Below are 22,181 nucleotides of genomic sequence, written 5' to 3'. Positions count from 1 at the left end.
GGCAAAATTGGAAAACAAACAACAACTCAAATAATGATCTATCCAAAATGGAGATGTCTGTGTAAACCACTTCTCCAAACCTTTTGGTTCTATAACAAATAACAAACAGCAAAAACATAAACATGATCAAATACAAATCTTAGACTCAACTATTATAGACGACTAGAACCCAATGGATTCTCCAATTACACTGAATGAACTCCATACAGGACAAAATACAAACCCTGCAAACCCAAAACGGTCTGTGGTGTTGATGGTCTCCTCAATGAAATGATCAAATATACAGACAACACATTCCAATTGGCTAAACTAAAACTCTTTAATAACATCATCTTCAGCTCTGGCATCTTCCCCAATATTTGGAACCAAGGACTGATCACCCCAATCCAAAAATGTGGAGATACATTTGAGAAATGAGAAATGGTCAACAGCAACCTTGGGAAAATCGTCTGCATTATCATTAACAGCTGACTCATACATTTCCTCAGTGAAAAAAGCCTTCCACTCAATTTGGCATGAGGGTCTGCTGTACAAACTGATGGAAAGTGGTGTTGGTGGAAAAACATACAACATTATAAAATCCATGTAGACAAACAACAAGTATGCAGTTAAAATGGGCAAAAAATACACATTTCTTACCAAATCAAATGTATTTATATAGCCCTTCATACATCAGCTGATATCTCAAAGTGCTGTACAGAAACCCAGCCTAAAACCCCAAACAGCAAGCAATGCAGGTGTAGAAGCACTGTGGCTAGGAAAAACTCCCTAGAAAGGTCAAAACCTAGGAAGAAACCTAGAGAGGAACCAGGCTATGTGAGGTGGCCAGTCCTCTTCTGGCTGTGCCGGGTGGAGATGATGACAAAACATGGCCAAGATGTTCAAATGTTCATAAATGGCCAGTCAAATAATAAGGCAGAACAGTTGAAACTGGAGCAGCAGCACGGCCAGGTGGACTGGGGACAGACAGCAAGGAGTCATCATGTCAGGTAGTCCTGAGGCATGGTCCTAGGGCCGTGGGGTGAGACAGGGATGCAGTTTAAGCCCCATCCTCTTCAACATATATATCAACGAATTGGAAAGGGCACTAGAACAGTCTGCAGCACCCGGCCTCACCCTACTAGAATCTGAAGTCAAATGTCTACTGTTTGCTGATGATCTGGTGCTTCGGTCACCAACCAAGGAGGGCCTACAGCAGCACCTAGATCTTCTGCACAGATTCTGCCAGACCTGGGCCCCGACAGAAAATCTCAGTAAGACAAAAATAATGGTGTTCCAAAAAAGGTCCAGTTGCCAGGACCACAAATAGAAATTCCATCTAGACACCATTGCCCTAGAGCACACAAAAAACTATACATACCTCAGCCTAAACATCAGCGCCACAGGTAACTTCCACAAAGCTGTGAACGATCTGAGACACAAGGCAAGAAGGGCCTTCTATTCCATCAAAAGGGACATAAAATTCAACATACCAATTAGGATCTGGCTAAAAATACTTGAATCAGTTATAGAGCCCATTGCCCTTTATGGTTGTGAGGTCTGGGGTCCGCTCACTGACCAAGAATTCACAAAATGGGACAAACACCAAATTGAGACTCTGCATGCAGAATTCTGCAAAAATATCCTCCGTGTACAACGTAAAACACCAAATAATGCATGCAGAACAGAATTAGGCCGATACCCGCTAATTATCAAAATCCAGAAAAGAGCCGTTAAATTCTACAACCATCTAAAAGGAGGCGATTCTAAACCTTCCATAACAAAGCCATCACCTACAGAGAGATGAACCTGGAGAAGAGTCCCCTCAGCAAGCTGGTCCTGGGGCTCTGTTCACAAACCTTCCATAACAAAGCCATCACCTACAGAGAGATGAACCTGGAGAAGAGTCCCCTCAGCAAGCTGGTCCTGGGGCTCTGTTCACAAACACAAACAGACCCCACAGAGCACCAGGACAGCAACGCAATTATACACAACCAAATCATGAGAAAACAAAAAGATAATTACTTGACACATTGGAAATAATTAACAAACAAAAAAACAGCCAACTAGAATGCTACTTGGCTACTGCTACTTGGCTACTAGAATGCTACTTGGCTACTGCTACTTGGCTACTAGAATGCTACTAAACTGAGAGTACATAGTGGCAGATACCTGACCACAGTGACTGACCCAAAATGTACAGACTCAGAGAGCATAGCCTTGCTATTGAGAAAGGCTGCCGTAGGCAGACCTGGCTCTCACACTTCCCACAAAATGATGTGGAAACTGAGCTGCACTTCCTAATCTCCTGCCCAAGGTAAAACCATATTAGAGACACATATTTCCCTCAGATTACACAGATCCACAAAGAATTCGAAAACAAACCCGATTTTATGCCATTTGGGACACAGCCCAACTTACTCTAAACAGCGTTAGATATCGCCTTAGTTCCCTCCAGCTCTGCTCCACTCACACAAAGACATCAATGTTCACAAGCAATCAGCACTTCCTGGTAGCTGGATGGTGCTGAGGGCTTTGACACCTATGTCCACTAGGAGACAGGAGACAAACCAAAGAGATCATAGACCTCGGGTCTGGGGCTGAGTCCCAAGTAGCAACCTATTCCCCATATAGTGCACTATTTTGGACCAGAGCCCATTGGGATGTGGTCAAAAGTAGTGCACTATAGGTCATTTGTGAGGCATCCTGAGCCTCCTCTTAAATGTATTTAAGCAGCGCCATACGTCCACCATCTTTGTTTAACCCTATTTGGCTATCCTGTAGGCATCTCCTTGACATTGCCTGTTTCTGAGAAAAAGCTCCTGGTCAAAATGCTGAGGAACATCTGTAACAGGGTCAAGAACGCCAGAATGAAGCATGACATAAACATAACTTCAAGCTTCCAGTCTGCGTTTGACTGGGTGAAAAGCATGACTCACAAAGGCTCTGAAGACCACTAACTAAGGCATTTTAACTTCATGCTTCCAGTCTGCGTTTGACTGGGTGAAAAGCATGACTCACTAAGGCTCTGAAGACCACTAACGAAGGCATTTTAACTTCAAGCTTCCAGTCTGCGTTTGACTGGGTGAAAAGCATGACTCACTAAGGCTCTGAAGACCACTAACTAAGGCATTTTAACTTCATGCTTCCAGTCTGCGTTTGACTGGGTGAAAAGCATGACTCACTAAGGCTCTGAAGACCACTAACTAAGGCATTTTAACTTCATGCTTCCAGTCTGCGTTTGACTGGGTGAAAAGCATGACTCACTAAGGCTCTGAAGACCACTAACTAAGGCATTTTAACTTCAAGCTTCCAGTCTGCGTTTGACTGGGTGAAAAGCATGACTCACTAAGGCTCTGAAGACCACTAACGAAGGCATTTTAACTTCAAGCTTCCAGTCTGCGTTTGACTGGGTGAAAAGCATGACTCACTAAGGCTCTGAAGACCACTAACTAAGTCATTTTCTTACGTCAGATAGAGCAACGATTCAAATAGCCTAACAAGTCCTAAAAAAACAGGCTATTTATGGATACACTTAACTTCACTACACTGACCTGTGCTGCTTCTAGTCACTTCAGGACAACACATCAATCAGATTACAATAATATGGCCGTCGAGGAAGCCGGCAGAGTTAAGTAAGTAGAGATAAGATATACGGGAGCCCCTCGGCTGCAGTGCACTTCATGACCAAAAGCATGTGGACACCTGCAATAACAGCCTTCTGGGAAGGCTTTCCACTAGATGTTGGAACATTGAGGTGGGGACTTGTTTCAATTCAGCCACAAGAGCATCAGTGAGGTTGGACACTGAAGTTCTATGGGGTTGAGGTCAGGGCTCTGTGCAGGCCAGTCAAGTTCTCCCACACCGATTTCGTCAAACCATTTCTGTATGGACCTCGCTTTGTGCACGGAGGCATTGTCATGCTGAAACAGGAAAGGCCCTTCCCCAAACTGTTGCCACAAAGTTGGAAGCACAGAATCGTCTAGAATGTCATTGTATGCTGTAGCGTTAAGTTTTCCCTTCAATGAAACTAAGGAGCCTTGCATGAACTATGAAAAACAGCCCCAGACCATTATTCCTCCTGAACCAAACTCTACAATGGTCTCTATTCATTGGGACAGGTGGTGTTCTCCAGACATCCACCAGATCAAGACCATTATTCCTCCATGAACCAAACTCTACAATTATCTCTATTCATTGGGACAGGTGGTGTTCTCCAGGCATCCACCAGATCAAGACCATTATTCCTCCATAACCAAACTCTACGATTATCTCTATTCATTGGGGCAGGTGGTGTTCTCCAGACAGCCACCAGATCCAGACCATTATTCCTCCTGAACCAAACTCTACAATTGTCTCTATTCATTGGGGCAGGTGGTGTTCTCCAGACAGCCACCAGATCCAGACCATTATTCCTCCTGAACCAAACTCTACAATTGTCTCTATTCATTGGGGCAGGTGGTGTTCTCCAGACAGCCACCAGATCCAGATTTGTCCTGTCAGACTGCCAGATGGTGAAACGTGATTCAACACTCCAGAGAACACGTTTACACAGCTCTAGCAGAGCAGAAATTATACGAACTGACTTGTTGGAAAGGTGGCATCCTATGATGGTGCCACGTTTAAAGTCACTGAGCTCTTCAGTAAGGCCATTCAACTGTTAATGTTTGTCTATGGAGTTTGCATGGTCGTGTGCTCGATTTTATACACCTGTCAGCAACGGGGAGGCTGAAATAGCCTAATCCACTCATTTGATGGGCTGTCCACATACCTTTGTATATATAGTGTACTTATGTAAACTCAACTGAAGCAGTTCTGTGAACTCAACCGAAGTAGTTCTGTGAACTCAACCGAAGCAGTTCTGTGAACTCAACTGAAGTAGTTCTGTGAACTCAACCGAAGTAGTTCTGTGAACTCAACCGAAGCAGTTCTGTGAACTCAACTGAAGCAGTTCTGTGAATTCAACTGAAGCAGTTCTGTAAACTCAACTGAAGCAGTTCTGTGAACTCAACTGAAGTAGTTCTGTGAACTCAACTGAAGCAGTTCTGTGAACTCAACCGAAGCAGTTCTGTGAACTCAACTGAAGCAGTTCTGTGAACTCAACCGAAGCAGTTCTGTGAACTCAACCGAAGCAGTTCTGTGAACTCAACCGAAGCAGTTCTGTGAACTCAACCGAAGCAGTTCTGTGAAATCAAACAAAGTAGTTCTGTGAACTCAACTGAAGCAGTTCTGTGAAATCAAACAAAGTAGTTCTGTAAACTCAACCGAAGCAGTTCTGTGAACTCAACCGAAGCAGTTCTGTGAACTCAACCGAAGCAGTTCTGTGAACTCAACTGAAGTGTGTGATAAGGAAGAGATTGTGTACAGAACAGAAGATAAAGAGGTAAATGACAAGCTTGGTTACAGTAGTAATCAGATAGAGACAAACATATTATGAGTCCCAAATGCCACCCTATTCCCTTTATAGTGCCCTATGGACCCTGGTCAAACGTAGTGCACTATATAGATGATAGGGTGCAATTTGAGACAAAGACATACACTAATCACGTTGGCCTGTGCTGTAGAGGCTGGGAGTGGTGAGGAACAAAGTGACTGTCTCAGTCCTGCACCCCTGCCTAGATGTTGGAAATGAGTCTGCTCCACAGTAACCCGCTGTACTAGATATCACCGCCCTGCAACATCAATCACCTACAGTGGCTTTCTTTCTCTACACTGAATAGGCCTAATAGTCACAAAACACACTTCAAACATCCCCAGTGAATCCAATGGTTGATGGAGCTCCATTCAACAATGTTTACTTTATGGATTCAGTCATACGCTACCAGTTCAATGGTACAGTGGGTGGTATCATATTTGTAAGGGGCTAACCTACCATTACCTAAATCCTACCATAGACTAGTTTTCTATTGTTCTGGGTGGATGGACACGTTAGGGCATGACAGCTGTAATTTGGCCCTATTGTGAGAGCTCAAGGGTATTTCCCTTGCTGCTAATCTCTCTCTCTCTCTCTTTCTAACTCTCTCTCTCTCTCTCTCTCTCTCTCTCTCTCTCTCTCTCTCTCTCTCTCTCTCTCTCTCTCTCTCTCTCTCTCTCTCTCTCTCTCTCTCTCTCTCTCTCTCTCTCTCTCTCTCTCTCTCTCTCTCTCTCTCTCTCTCTCTCTCTCTCTCTCTCTCTCTCTCTCTCTCTCTCTCTCTCTCATTAGGTATAATGCTCTGAGGGAAGCAGACTGAGGTTTGAAAACAAAATTGCTTTCCCAGATTCACATTTCAAATCTGCCACTCGTGCCTGTCCAGGATAAGAGGTAGACTGAAACCTGAGAATGTGAGCGTGAACATCACTAGCAGCTCGGGTGAGGAAATGTAACCTCCATCGCCCTGCAGTCACCTTCAATGTGCCGACATCAGTGAGATTACAGTTAATGTTTCAGGGGGAGAGAAACAGAGGGAGGGTCACAAGTGCCGATGCAATGAATCATAGTGCCAAAACATACCCCAATGTTCCTAGGACCTAAGACATCAAAGGAAAAATATGTCTATTTTTCACATTCTTTACATAGCTTACATGTTCACATGGTGCCTGTGGCATGGTGCTCTTAGAGCAGAAACCTAGCAGCTAAGACCCACAATGGGATCCCTAGGGAAAGGCACACAATTAAGAATGTTCAACCCAATTCACATTGTACAAGACAGCGTTTTACTGCATATAAATGTGTTCCAAATATACAATGACTAGTTAGGTTAATTATCTGAGACTTAACCTTCATCCTACACACTCTTGTCAGGATGAAACTGAGTACTTTAAATGTGGAAGGAAGAATGCAATGCTGACGTTCCCATGATTGTGGCCCTGCCTGCAGCCATATCTGGCATGCTGATAGATCACCAACGTTGACACATCTCAACCACATACAGGAGTCCTGAACCACAGAGACAGGGCCTGAGGGAGCAGGAGTCCTGAACCACAGAGACAGGGCCTGAGGGAGCAGGAGTCCTGAACCACAGAGACAGGGCCTGAGGGAGCAGGAGTCCTGAACCACAGAGACAGGGCCTGAGGGAGCAGGAGTCCTGAACCACAGAGACAGGGCCTGAGGGAGCAGGAGTTCTGAACCACAGAGACAGGGCCTGAGGGAGCAGGAGTCCTGAACCACAGAGACAGGGCCTGAGGGAGCAGGAGTCCTGAACCACAGAGACAGGGCCTGAGGGAGCAGGAGTCCTGAACCACAGAGGGCCTGAGGGAGCAGGAGTCCTGAACCACAGAGACAGGGCCTGAGGGAGCAGGAGTCCTGAACCACAGAGACAGGGCCTGAGGGAGCAGGAGTCCTGAACCACAGAGACAGGGCCTGAGGGAGCAGGAGTCCTGAACCACAGAGACAGGGCCTGAGGGAGCAGGAGTCCTGAACCACAGAGACAGGGCCTGAGGGAGCAGGAGTCCTGAACCACAGAGACAGGGCCTGAGGGAGCAGGAGTCCCACAGAACCAGGAGTCAGAGACAGGGCCTGAGGGAGCAGGAGTCCTGAACAACAGAGACAGGGTCCTGAACCACAGAGACAGGGCCTGAGGGAGCAGGAGTCCTGAACCACAGAGACAGGGCCTGAGGGAGCAGGAGTCCTGGGAGACAGGGCCTGAGGGAGCAGGAGTCCTGAACCACAGAGACAGGGCCTGAGGGAGCAGGAGTCCTGAACCACAGAGACAGGGCCTGAGGGAGCAGGGCCTGAACCACAGGACAGGGCCTGAGGGAGCAGGAGTCCTGAACCACAGAGACAGGGCCTGAGGGAGCAGGAGTCCTGAACCACAGAGACAGGGCCTGAGGGAGCAGGAGTCCTGAACCACAGAGACAGGGCCTGAGGGAGCAGGAGTCCTGAACCACAGAGACAGGGCCTGAGGGAGCAGGAGTCCTGAACCACAGAGACAGGGCCTGAGGGAGCAGGAGTCCTGAACCACAGAGACAGGGCCTGAGGGAGCAGGAGTCCTGAACCACAGAGACAGGGCCTGAGGGAGCAGGAGTCCTGAACCACAGAGACAGGGCCTGAGGGGCCTGAGGGAGCAGGAGTCCTGAACCACAGAGACAGGGCCTGAGGGAGCAGGAGTCCTGAACCACAGAGACAGGGCCTGAGGGAGCAGGAGTCCTGAACCACAGAGACAGGGCCTGAGGGAGCAGGAGTCCTGAACCACAGAGACAGGGCCTGAGGGAGCAGGAGTCCTGAACCACAGAGACAGGGCCTGAGGGGCCTGAGCAGGAGTCCTGAACCACAGAGACAGGGCCTGAGGGAGCAGGAGTCCTGAACCACAGAGACAGGGCCTGAGGGAGCAGGAGTCCTGAACCACAGAGACAGGGCCTGAGGGAGCAGGAGTCCTGAACCACAGAGACAGGGCCTGAGGGAGCAGGAGTCCTGAACCACAGAGACAGGGCCTGAGGGAGCAGGAGTCCTGAACCACAGAGACAGGGCCTGAGGGAGCAGGAGTCCTGAACCACAGAGACAGGGCCAGAGGGAGCAGGAGTCCTGAATAACAGAGACAGGGCCTGAGGGAGCAGGAGTCCTGAACCACAGAGACAGGGCCTGAGGGAGCAGGAGTCCTGAACCACAGAGACAGGGCCAGAGGGAGCAGGAGTCCTGAATAACAGAGACAGGGCCTGAGGGAGCAGGAGTCCTGAACCACAGAGACAGGGCCTGAGGGAGCAGGAGTCCTGAACCACAGAGACAGGGCCTGAGGGAGCAGGGTATCCTCTATCCTCATCTATAGACATACTAAACACAGGACAAGTTGGAGACTCAGGAGGAAGATTTAGAATAACTGGGCCAATCTCAACTCACTCAGCAAGTCAACATTAGCTGTCTTGGTTTTTTCCACTTTCTTCATAGAATTCCTGAGCTAGAAGTCATTCAAAACAGAGAGAAAGAACTACTACAGCTGGGAACTAAGTGCGTTATAACATGTGTTCATCTTGTTCTGATTCAGAGGGGAAATCATCCAGGACATAACATCTAGACAATAATACTGGCTCAGAATAATACACTTCAACATCTCAAAACGGCAGACTTTCAAGTGACTTTCTACATTCCAAGAAGAAGGAAGTGAATTTAGACTCTTATGTAGGGACTTTAACTAGGCTAAATAACAACTGTGGATGCTGCTTGGTGAAATGGCAAGGTTGCACCACACATGTATGTTGTGTGACCTTGGATGAACCTTTACAATGCAGCTGTTCAAAGTGAAACCAGACAACACAGCAGTCATCAACTCAACCCTGCATCACAGCACATGGAAGGGACATTGGTTTTAGCCTCTCTGAATGGTTGAGAAGTGCAATAGGCCGATCACCTTGCAAGGAAATCCTGACATCTAACATAACAAGACAGCTAATGTTGACTTGCTGAGTGAGTTGAGATTGTTAACTTAGCCTACATACTGCATGGATAGGAAACAGACTTTTACATCATCAAAAAGATACCACAAAGTAGCCAATGGTCCATGACAGACAGTCGGTAAACTAGACTAATTGACTATGACATCCCAGTTAATGTTAAGGTTCGTTTCCTTGACCTTTGACCCAGACACATGCCTTTTGTTCTATTGCTGCAAACTCTAGTCTTGTTCCATGAATGTTCGCTTTAAAGCCTCATTTGCTTAATTGCCTGGAATGAGGCAGTTCTGTGGAAATTTCAGATCTGATAAGAGCCTTAAATATAGGTTAACGTGTGGTTAACGTGTGGTTAACGTGTGGTGGGCTCTTGAGGCTGGAGTAGAAGGCTCATTACTGGTTAATGTAGAGCTGCTGATTACAAGAGCCACATCAGATGTAGCGTTAGGCTACAGATGAACAAACAAGTCTGTCTTCAAGCCCTACTTACTAGACAGGGGTTTCACTGCTAGATGATGTGTCTTCAAGCCCTACTTACTAGACAGGGGTTTCACTGCTAGATGATGTGTCTTCAAGCCCTACTTACTAGACAGGGGTTTCACTGCTAGATGAGGTGTCTTCAAGCCCTACTTACTAGACAGGGGTTTCACTGCTAGATGAGGTGTCTTCAAGCCCTACTTACTAGACAGGGGTTTCACTGCTAGATGATGTGTCTTCAAGCCCTACTTACTAGACAGGGGTTTCACTGCTAGATGAGGTGTCTTCAAGCCCTACTTACTAGACAGGGTTTCACTGCTAGATGATGTGTCTTCAAGCCCTACTTACTAGACAGGGGTTTCACTGCTAGATGATGTGTCTTCAAGCCCTACTTACTAGACAGGGTTTCACTGCTAGATGAGGTGTCTTCAAGCCCTACTTACTAGACAGGGGTTTCACTGCTAGATGATGTGTCTTCAAGCCCTACTTACTAGACAGGGGTTTCACTGCTAGATGAGGTGTCTTCAAGCCCTACTTACTAGACAGGGGTTTCACTGCTGATAAGACAGGGGTTAACGTGTGTCTTCAAGCCCTACTTACTAGACAGGGGTTTCACTGCTAGATGAGGTGTCTTCAAGCCCTACTTACTAGACAGGGTTTCACTGCTAGATGATGTGTCTTCAAGCCCTACTTACTAGACAGGGGTTTCACTGCTAGATGAGGTGTCTTCAAGCCCTACTTACTAGACAGGGGTTTCACTGCTAGATGAGGTGTCTTCAAGCCCTACTTACTAGACAGGGGTTTCACTGCTAGATGATGTGTCTTCAAGCCCTACTTACTAGACAGGGGTTTCACTGCTAGATGATGTGTCTTCAAGCCCTACTTACTAGACAGGGGTTTCACTGCTAGATGAGGTGTCTTCAAGCCCTACTTACTAGACAGGGGTTTCACTGCTAGATGATGTGTCTTCAAGCCCTACTTACTAGACAGGGGTTTCACTGCTAGATGATGTGTCTTCAAGCCCTACTTACTAGACAGGGGTTTCACTGCTAGATGATGTGTCTTCAAGCCCTACTTACTAGACAGGGGTTTCACTGCTAGATGAGGTGTCTTCAAGCCCTACTTACTAGACAGGGGTTTCACTGCTAGATGATGTGTCTTCAAGCCCTACTTACTAGACAGGGGTTTCACTGCTAGATGATGTGTCTTCAAGCCCTACTTACTAGACAGGGGTTTCACTGCTAGATGATGTGTCTTCAAGCCCTACTTACTAGACAGGGGTTTCACTGCTAGATGATGTGTCTTCAAGCCCTACTTACTAGACAGGGGTTTCACTGCTAGATGATGTGTCTTCAAGCCCTACTTACTAGACAGGGGTTTCACTGCTAGATGATGTGTCTTCAAGCCCTACTTACTAGACAGGGGTTTCACTGCTAGATGATGTGTCTTCAAGCCCTACTTACTAGACAGGGGTTTCACTGCTAGATGAGGTGTCTTCAAGCCCTACTTACTAGACAGGGGTTTCACTGCTAGATGAGGTGTCTTCAAGCCCTACTTACTAGACAGGGGTTTCACTGCTAGATGAGGTGTCTTCAAGCCCTACTTACTAGACAGGGGTTTCACTGCTAGATGATGTGTCTTCAAGCCCTACTTACTAGACAGGGGTTTCACTGCTAGATGAGGTGTCTTCAAGCCCTACTTACTAGACAGGGGTTTCACTGCTAGATGAGGTGTCTTCAAGCCCTACTTACTAGACAGGGGTTTCACTGCTAGATGACGTGTCTTCAAGCCCTACTTACTAGACAGGGGTTTCACTGCTAGATGATGTGTCTTCAAGCCCTACTTACTAGACAGGGGTTTCCCTGCTAGATGAGGTGTCTTCAAGCCCTACTTACTAGACAGGGGTTTCACTGCTAGATGAGGTGTCTTCAAGCCCTACTTACTAGACAGGGGTTTCACTGCTAGATGAGGTGTCTTCAAGCCCTACTTACTAGACAGGGGTTTCACTGCTAGATGAGGTGTCTTCAAGCCCTACTTACTAGACAGGGGTTTCCCTGCTAGATGACAGTTCTTTTCCCTGTTAGCCTCTCTGTCTTTATATGTTTATTTAGTGTCTGCTATGATTTGTTGCGTCCCATTTTGATGATGTAAAAGTCAGTTTCCTATCCATGCAGTATGTAGGCTAAGTTAACAATCCCTACGGGTCCTGGTCTAAAGTAGTGCACTACATAGGGAATAGGGTGCCATTTGGGATGCGAGCTTTCCAGCTGCAGTTGGTTAGGGTAGACCTTTTCTCTCTGGTCTACATAGTGCACCCTGAACACAGCATCCCTTCATGTTCAATCACAATGAGAAAGACATGCACACTGCATCTTGGGCACATCTACAAATCATAGCAGCAGAAAATTGATTCGTTCGAGGGACAAAGAGCAAGAGGACAGCGTAAATAATCTTTCATCTTTAAGAGATTATTTAATTTGCATCTCTGGTTAATCAGGTCACTAGTTTAATCTGGGGTGACAGAGGCAATGTCCAAAGTGGCACCCTATTCCCTACATAGAGCACTACTTTTGACCAGAGCCCCCATAGGAAACAGGGTGTAATTTGGGACACAAACATAGATGACAGCAGCAGTTCACTCAAGAGGTCGAGGTAGAGTGAACCAAACCAAGCACAGCAACATGGACCATAAAGCTTTCATGGAACAATTTAATTAGATAGATACAGTATGATAGATAGGTTAGATACAGTATGATAGATACAGTATGATAGATAGGTTAGATACAGTATGATAGATACAGTATGATTAGATACAGTATGATAGATACAGTATGATAGATAGGTTAGATACAGTTTGATAGATACAGTCTGATACAGTATGATAGATACAGTATGATAGATAGGTTAGATACAGTATGATAGATACAGTATGATAGATACAGTATGATAGATACAGTATGATAGATAGGTTCGATACAGTATGATAGATAGGTTCGATACAGTATGATAGATAGGTTCGATACAGTATGATAGATAGGTTCGATACAGTATGATAGATAGGTTCGATACAGTATGATAGATAGGTTCGATACAGTATGATAGATAGGTTCGATACAGTATGATAGATAGGTTCGATACAGTATGATAGATAGGTTCGATACAGTATGATAGATAGGTTCGATACAGTATGATAGATAGGTTCAGTATGATACATTATGATAAGATAGGTTAGATACAGTATGATAAGATAAGTTAGATACAGTATGATAGATACAGTATGTTAGATAAGTTAGATACAGTATGTTAGATAAGTTAGATACAGTATGTTAGATACAGTATGATAGATAGGTTAGATACAGTGTGATAGGTTCGATACAGTATGATAGATACAGTATGTTAGATAAGTTAGATACAGTATAGATAGATACAGTATGATAGATAGGTTAGATACAGTGTGATAGATAGTTAGATACAGTATGATAGAGATACAGGTTAGATACAGTATGATAGATACAGTATGATAGATAGGTTAGATACAGTATGATAGATAGGTTAGATACAGTGTGATAGATAGGTTAGATACAGTATGATAGATAGGTTAGATACAGTATGTTAGATAGGTTAGATACAGTGTGATAGATACAGTGTGATAGATAGGTTAGATACAGTATGATAGATAGGTTAGATACAGTGTGATAGATAGGTTAGATACAGTATGATAGATAGGTTAGATACAGTATGATAGAGATACAGGTTAGATACAGTATGATAGATAGGTTAGATACAGTATGATAGATAGGTTAGATACAGTATGATAGATAGGTTAGATACAGTGTGATGATAGATAGGTTAGATACAGTGTGATAGATAGGTTAGATACAGTATGATAGATAGGTTAGATACAGTATGATAGATAGGTTAGATACAGTATGATAGATAGGTTAGATACAGTATGATAGATACAGTATGATAGATAGTATGATTAGATACAGTATGATAGATAGGTTAGATACAGTGTGATAGATAGGTTAGATACAGTATGATAGATATAGGTTAGATACAGTATGATAGATATGGTTAGATACAGTATGATAGATAGGTTAGATACAGTTAGATACAGTATGATAGATAGGTTAGATACAGTATGATAGATAGGTTAGATACAGTATGATAGATAGGTTAGATACAGTATGATAGATAGGTTAGATACAGTATGATAGATAGGTTAGATACAGTATGATAGATAGGTTAGATACAGTATGATAGATAGGTTAGATACAGTATGATAAGATAGGTTAGATACAGTATGATAGATAGGTTAGATACAGTATGATAGATAGGTTAGATACAGTATGATAGATAGGTTAGATACAGTATGATAGATAGGTTAGATACAGTATGATAGATAGGTTAGATACAGTATGATAGATAGGTTAGATACAGTATGATAGATACAGTATGATAGATACAGTATGATAGATACAGTATGATAGATACAGTATGATAGATAGGTTAGATACAGTATGATAGATAGGTTCGATACAGTATGATAGATAGAGATACAGTATGATAGATACAGTATGATAGATAGTGATGATATGATAGGTTAGATACAGTATGATAGATAGGTTAGATACAGTATGATAGATACAGTTGATAGATACAGTGTGATAGGTTAGATACAGTATGATAGATAGGTTAGATACAGTGTGATAGATAGGTTAGATACAGTATGATAGGTTAGATACAGTGATGATAGATACAGTATGATAGAGGTGAGATACAGTGTGATAGATACAGTATGATAGATAGATACAGTATGATGATTGATACAGTATGATGATAGATACAGTATGATAGATAGGTTAGATACAGTATGATAGAGATAGGTTAGATACAGTATGATAGATACAGTATGATAGATACAGTATGATAGATACAGTATGATAAATGAGGTTAGATACAGTGTGATAGATAGGTTAGATACAGTGTGATAGATAGGTTAGATACAGTATGATAGATACAGTATGATAGATAGGTTAGATACAGTGTGATAGATAGGTTAGATACAGTGTGATAGATACAGTGTGATAGATACAGTATGATAGATACAGTATGATAGATACAGTATGATAAATAGGTTAGATACAGTATGATAGATAGGTTAGATACAGTGTGATAGATAGGTTAGATACAGTATGATAGATAGGTTAGATACAGTGTGATAGACAGGTTAGATACAGTGTGATAGATAGGTTAGATACAGTGTGATAGATACAGTATGATAGATACAGTATGATAGATAGATACAGTATGATAAATAGGTTAGATACAGTGTGATAGATGAGGTTAGATACAGTATGATAGTTACAGTATGATAGATACAGTATGATAGATACAGTATGATAGATACAGTATGATAGATACAGTATGATAAATAGATACAGTTAGATACAGTATGATAGATAGGTTAGATACAGTATGATGATAGAGATACAGTATGATAGATACAGTATGATAGATAGGTTAGATACAGTATGATAGATAGGTTAGATACAGTATGATAGATAGGTTAGATACAGTATGATAGATAGGTTAGATACAGTATGATAGATACAGTATGATAGATAGGTTAGATACAGTATGATAGATAGGTTAGATACAGTATGATAGATAGGTTAGATACAGTATGATAGATAGGTTCGATACAGTATGATAGATAGGTTAGATACAGTATGATAGATACAGTATGTTAGATACAGTATGATAGATAGGTTAGATACAGTATGATAGATAGGTTAGATACAGTATGATAGATAGGTTAGATACAGTATGATAGATAGGTTAGATACAGTATGATAATAGGTTAGATATATGATAAGTTTAGATACAGTATGATAGATAGGTTAGATACAGTATGATAGATAGGTTAGATACAGTATGATAGATAGGTTAGATACAGTATGATAAGATAGGTTAGATACAGTATGATAAGATAGGTTAGATACAGTATGATAAGATAGGTTAGATACAGTATGATAGATAGGTTAGATACAGTATGATAGATAGGTTAGATACAGTATGATAGATACAGTATGATAGATAGGTTAGATACAGTATGATAGATAGGTTAGATACAGTATGATAGATACAGTATGATAGATAGGTTAGATACAGTATGATAGATAGGTTAGATACAGTATGATAGATAGGTTAGATACAGTATGATAGATAGGTTAGATACAGTATGATAGATAGGTTAGATACAGTATGATAGATAGGTTAGATACAGTATGATAGATAGGTTAGATACAGTATGATAGATAGGTTAGATACAGTATGATAGATAGGTTAGATACAGTATGATAGATAGGTTAGATACAGTATGATAGATAGGTTAGATACAGTATGATAGATAGGTTAGATACAGTATGATAGATAGGTTAGATACAGTATGATAGATAGGTTAGATACAGTATGATAGATAGGTTAGATACAGTATGATAGATAGGTTAGATACAGTATGATAAGATAGGTTAGATACAGTATGATAAGATAGGTTAGATACAGTATGATAGATAGGTTAGATACAGTATGATAGATAGGTTAGATACAGTATGATAAGATAGGTTAGATACAGTATGATAGATAGGTTAGATACAGTATGATAAGATAGGTTAGATACAGTATGATAGATAGGTTAGATACAGTATGATAGATAGGTTAGATACAGTATGATAGATAGGTTAGATACAGTATGATAAGATAGCTTCCATGGAACAATGTAGTGAGATATGATGAGGGATATAATCAACCAACCTAACAAAGCAACAAAACATAGGGACAAACACGTGAGTCAGATGCATATTTCACTCCAGTCTGATGTGTGTTCAGGCAGAGGGCTGTTTATGTCTGTCTAGGCCATATTATCTGGTTTCCCTTTATAAAGGCACGTTGTGGTGAAACGTGGAAGTGAATCTACTAAAAACACACACGAAGGTGGATCGAGGGCTGATTGGCTCAAGCTCTGGTCTTCGGCACCTCAGACACCGGCCACACAGGGCCTTTAAAAACAGAGGTTCTTACTTTCTGCTGATCCACTTCCCCTCGTTCTCCTGTTTCCTGGACGACTGTTGAGTAAGCTTCATAGAGACAGAGAGACACAGGGAGCATCCCAAATGGAACCCTGTTCCATATATAGTGCACTATTTTTGGTGAAAAGTAATGCACCATATAGGGAATAGGGTGCAATTTGGGGTGCAGCCTGGGTTGTACAGTCACTCCCAGCATATGAAACACGAGAGGATGCTTACCTGTCTGTTTACTAGTTTACCTGGGTGGTGCAGCATGGTGCTATAGTGTACTAGTTTACCTGGGTGGTGCAGCATGGTGTTATAGTGTACTAGTTTACCTGGGTGGTGCAGCATGGTGTTATAGTGTACTAGTTTACCTGGGTGGTGCAGCATGGTGTTATAGTGTTTACCTGGGTGGTGCAGCATGGTGTTATAGTGTACTGGGTGGTGCAGCATGGTGTTATAGTGTACTAGTTACCTGGGTGGTGCAGCATGTTATAGTGTACTAGTTTACCTGGGTGGTGCAGCATGGTGTTATAGTGTACTAGTTTACCTGGGTGGTGCAGCATGGTGTTATAGTGTACTAGTTTACCTGGGTGGTGCAGCATGGTGTTATAGTGTACTAGTTTACCTGGGTGGTGCAGCATGGTGTTATAGTGTACTAGTTTACCTGGGTGGTGCAGCATGGTGTTATAGTGTACTAGTTTACCTGGGTGGTGCAGCATGGTGTTATAGTGTACTAGTTTACCTGGGTGGTGCAGCATGGTGTTATAGTGTACTAGTTTACCTGGGTGGTGCAGCATGGTGTTATAGTGTACTAGTTTACCTGGGTGGTGCAGCATGGTGTTATAGTGAACTAGTCTACCTGGGTGGTGCAGCATGGTCCTTATAGTTGTACTTGTAACGCCTGGGTGGTGCAGCATGGTGTTATAGTGTACTAGTGTTACTGGGTGGTGCAGCATGGTGTATATAGTGTTACTAGTGACCTGGGTGGTGCAGGGTGGTGCAGCATGGTGTACTATAGTGTATCCTGGGTGGTAGCATGGTGTTATAGTCCCGGGACCACTAGTTTACTGGGTGGTAGCATGGTGTTATGTACTAGTTTACCTGGGTGGTGCAGCATGGTGTTATAGTGTACTAGTGTATCTGGGTGGTGCAGCATGGTGTACTAGTGTATCTGGGTGGTGCAGCATGGTGTTATAGTGTACTAGTTTACCTGGGTGGTGCAGCTCAGTGTTATAGTGAACTCTCTCTCTCTCTCTCTCTCTCTCTCTAAACATAAAAAATACAAAAAGTGTGGGACTTCAAAAAAATAATCAAGGTTAGCTGTCAACTTGAATATTTACGAATCATAAAATTCAAGATGCTTCCTCCCTCTCAGCCAATAGCAAGTGGAGGATAATTACTATGGCATGTTAAACTTGTTGTCCATCCCTAAACCACAGCCCCTTTAACACCAAATGTGAAACTCACATGAAAAGTAATGGTGAAGAGACAGAGTCATGCCAAGGCTGGTCAGCTGGTATGGAATTGTTTAGCTCTAGAATGAGTAGTTATTATGCTTTGGGTTCTGACTGAGACCACAAACTCTGTTTTCTTGGACACAATATGATATATTATTATATTCAATTTGAGTTAATTAGGCTAATTTATGTTTCCAGGTCCCGTAGACAATTATTCAATAGATGATTTACATAACAATTGTAAAAAATGATGATGAGGAAAAGCACAAGTACAGTAAACAGGTTGGGCTGTAATTCAGCCACTGATGGCCTCTAGCTGATGCATCTATTTATACAGTCTGTTGCGTTGGAATTTTGTCACCGTTCCAGCAGTTGGTTCGCTGTTGGTTACTTTGTTGAGGAAAAGGTTTTGATCGGGTCCTGGTCATTCTCAAAGAAAGAAGCAGGGGCTTCCACTGGACATTTAAAACATCTGGACAATCTAACATAGAATGATCTTAGTTCATTTGCTTGATTTTTAGGAGATCACACAACAGAATATAAATACTTCGATCGGCTACAGTGTAGCTACAGGCAGGCTTCGGGTCTATCGGATGTTATTAGGGCGTTATAGCGGGGCAACGCTGCAGAAAACTTTCTTAAAGAGACAGTATCGAGAGCAAGTCTAAACGTCTAAACGGGGTGCTTGAGACGTCCCAACTCTGAGGTCACCACATTGAAGTTGAAATGTAAAACGGTTAAGGTAAGGGTTAGGTAAGGGGTATGTTTAGGGTTAAGGTAAGGGGTATGTTTAGGGTTACGGTAACGATTGGGTTAGGCAGTGTTTCCCAAACTCTGTCCCTGGGAGCCCAAGGGGTGCACGTTTTGGTATTTGCCCTAACACTACACAATAAATTCTAATGATCAACACGTGTTATTTGAAACGGCTTGTGTAGTGGTAGGGCAAAAAAACAAAACGTGCACCCTTTGGGGTCCCGGGGACCGAGTTTACCCTGGGTTAGTATAGGGACGTCCCATGGATCCCTTATAGTAGTAACCTTGCCGCGGAGCGAGGTGGGTTAGTGAGAGGGCCTTATTAAGCCACTCAGTCACTTTCATCCCGGGGAGAAAAAAAAACAGATTTTATTTTAAATTACACAGGAAGATGAACTTCGTTTTCACTGTTTGAAAGCTTGAAAAACTTCCCGGGAAAACTCAACAAAAGTCCACATTCAGTCCAGTTTCAGCCGGTGTTGAAAGTGTGCGTATGCCCTAATTACACAATCACAGAAGAGTCCAGTCCAGAAGACTGAGAAAATAAAAACTCAACATTGTCTTTATATCCATCAAGTTAGCTTGGAAAAGTTGGTGCCTCGAGGGACAGAGCTTGAGACGCTCCCTAAATAATCATGTCACACCAAAATAAAAGACGACCTTCTTAAAATGGTCCACAGGCACAAACAATATATAATAAAGACATATCAGCATGTTGAATAAGTGTAAATGTGTTTTTACCTGCTGTTTTCTCCTTTATTGTTGGAAGGCGGTGGATGCAGAACAGTTTGGTTATCCTCCATATCCACCACACATTTCGTATGCAGTTCCGTTTCTGCAGAGTTCAGAGCAAATGTGTCTCTGTCTTGTTGAGAAAGTTTCCATACATTTCTAATCAAAGTAGCTAGCTAGTTAGCCTAATCATGTATCTACTACATCTGACTGACACTTGGCAAGTTGGATGTATGTTTTATTTAAGATTAGAGGTAGCTGGCTAACGTGACACTAGCCACATATAAGCAGCCTGTCATTTGGCTAGAAGACTTGGTTGCTAAACTTTCTATCTGCAGCAACAACAAAAAATATATTTGGGATAAAAGGCTAAATGAAGGGGTACTAAAAACGAGTTGGCACGTATTAAATACAACTGTAACGTTTGCTGAATTCGGGTTCTTTTTCAGTGACGGTAACTTACCTCTCCGGTTCATGGGTCGGACTCTGACTGCAACTTTTACCTTGGTATCCGACATTTTCATCCACTTTCCTCCCAGCCTGGACTACCATCAATGTGTTAGCTAGCAAGCTATGGCTATCCGTCTGGCTCTCCCCGTCCCCCGAAAAGACCAGTCCACTTTCAGCCCGTGTTGAAAGTGTGCCTATGCCCTAATAACACAATCCCAAAAGAGTCCAGTCCAGAAGACAGAGAAATAAAAACTGAACATTGTCTTTATATCCATGAAGTTAGCGTCCAATGCAGATCCAGCACTGTGCTCCAGTCCCAGACAGCATCACAACCGCCATCTTCAAGTGGGAGCAGTTCACACGATTGTCTCTCTCTCTCTGGCTGCTGGAGATCATGCGGTGCCTTAAGGCTATGCAACAAAAAAAGGATTTCTCATAACACGAACCGAACTGGCCAATATTGGGAAACCCAGCGTGGGGGATCGGGAAAAGTCGGAAACTGTATCAGTGCACGCGCTTTATGGGGTTCCGAAATATTGTGAAATGTGAAATGCAGACTGTGTAAAATGTGTTAGAGGAAGAAGAGGAGGAGATACTAGCCCTCCTCATCAGTGGCCTTAAGTGACTAAACTTTTCCTGATGCCCATCAAATTTGCTTTCTGTTTGGGACCTATTTTATGTCTAGGAATGGACCGGATAGCCTAGCCTACTTAGTCGATACACCAGGAGTATAATCATTAGTCCAACACGTTTTGCGAAGGAAACAGTTTACTCCCAAAAAAGTTTTACAATGAAAACGAGAGATTCAATTGGACAAATTCAGGTTTCGTTCCGTTTGGATCGTAGTGAATACAACCTATGAAACAGAACATGTGCAAATGGCCTCCAAAAGTCTTCAAACAAATAGACTTCATTAAAAATAAATGAAATAAATTAACCTTATGGCAAAAGGTCTCCCTTGTAAAATAGATCTTCTGACCTCAATGGGAGTTCCTGGATAAATAAAGATGAATACAATTAAATGTATTGTCTAATTAGCACCAGGCTGTCAGTTAAAACGTAACCAGAGATGAGCAATGTTCCTAAAATATGTAATGACATAGGTGCAGTCAGTGTAATCACAGGACAGTTTTACAATTAGTAGGCCTAGTTTATTTGTATATCTCAGAAGTAATTACCACCTGTCATGACCATGTCATTATCCACCTGTCATTACCATGTCATTACCCACCTGTCAAGACCATGTCATTACCCACCTGTCGTTACCATGTTATTACCCACCTGTCAAGACCATGTCATTACCCACCTGTCATTACCATGTCATTACACACCTGTCATTACCATGTCATTATCCGTCTGTCATTACCATGTCATTATTCACCTGTCGTTACCATGTCATTACCCACCTGTCATGACCATGTCATTACCCACCTGTCGTTACCATGTCATTACCCACATGGCATTACCATGTCATTATCTGTCTGTCATTACCATGTCATTATCCACCTGTCGTTACCATGTCATTATCCGTCTGTCATTACCATGTCATTATCCACCTGTCGTTACCATGTCATTATCCGCATGTCATTACCATGTCATTACCCACCTGTCATTACCATGTCATTACCCACCTGTCAAGACCATGTCATTATCCACCTGTCATTACCATGTTATTACCCACCTGTCATGACCATGTCATTACCCACCTGTCATTACCATGTTATTACCCACCTGTCATGACCATGTCATTATCCACCTGTCATTACCATGTCATTACCCACCTGTCATTACCATGTTATTACCCACCTGTCATGACCATGTCATTACCTGTCATTACCATGTTATTACCCACCTGTCATGACCATGTCATTATCCACCTGTCATTACCATGTTA

At 42.8% G+C, this 22,181-nt stretch overlaps 1 protein-coding gene and 1 long non-coding RNA gene across 2 annotated transcripts in view; both read right to left on the bottom strand.

The window, feature by feature from the left end:
* Window positions 1–20,843, bottom strand: part of kif13a (kinesin family member 13A) — a gene marked incomplete at its 3' end in the record, with an annotated part of 187,188 nt that extends 166,345 nt beyond the window's left edge. The window contains exons 1-2 of the mRNA XM_052508473.1: window positions 20,301–20,843; window positions 19,847–19,940 (exon numbers count right to left, since the gene is read on the bottom strand). Of these exons, the coding sequence (XP_052364433.1) occupies window positions 19,847–19,940; window positions 20,301–20,361 (155 nt within the window). The remainder of the gene's footprint in view (window positions 1–19,846; window positions 19,941–20,300) is intronic.
* LOC127924088 (uncharacterized) lies at window positions 17,162–18,157 on the bottom strand. The gene is made up of 3 exons (XR_008116715.1): window positions 17,997–18,157; window positions 17,404–17,715; window positions 17,162–17,266 (listed from the first exon to the last, which is right to left on the bottom strand). It is a non-coding gene; the product is annotated as an uncharacterized LOC127924088 (long non-coding RNA).
* Window positions 20,844–22,181: the final 1,338 nt, after the last annotated feature.

The sequence above is a fragment of the Oncorhynchus keta genome, unplaced genomic scaffold, assembly GCF_023373465.1.
Source record: "Oncorhynchus keta strain PuntledgeMale-10-30-2019 unplaced genomic scaffold, Oket_V2 Un_contig_363_pilon_pilon, whole genome shotgun sequence".
NCBI lineage: Eukaryota > Metazoa > Chordata > Actinopteri > Salmoniformes > Salmonidae > Oncorhynchus > Oncorhynchus keta.
The sequence above is the reverse complement of the archived record's forward strand: the minus strand, read 5'-3'. Positions and strand labels throughout refer to the sequence as shown.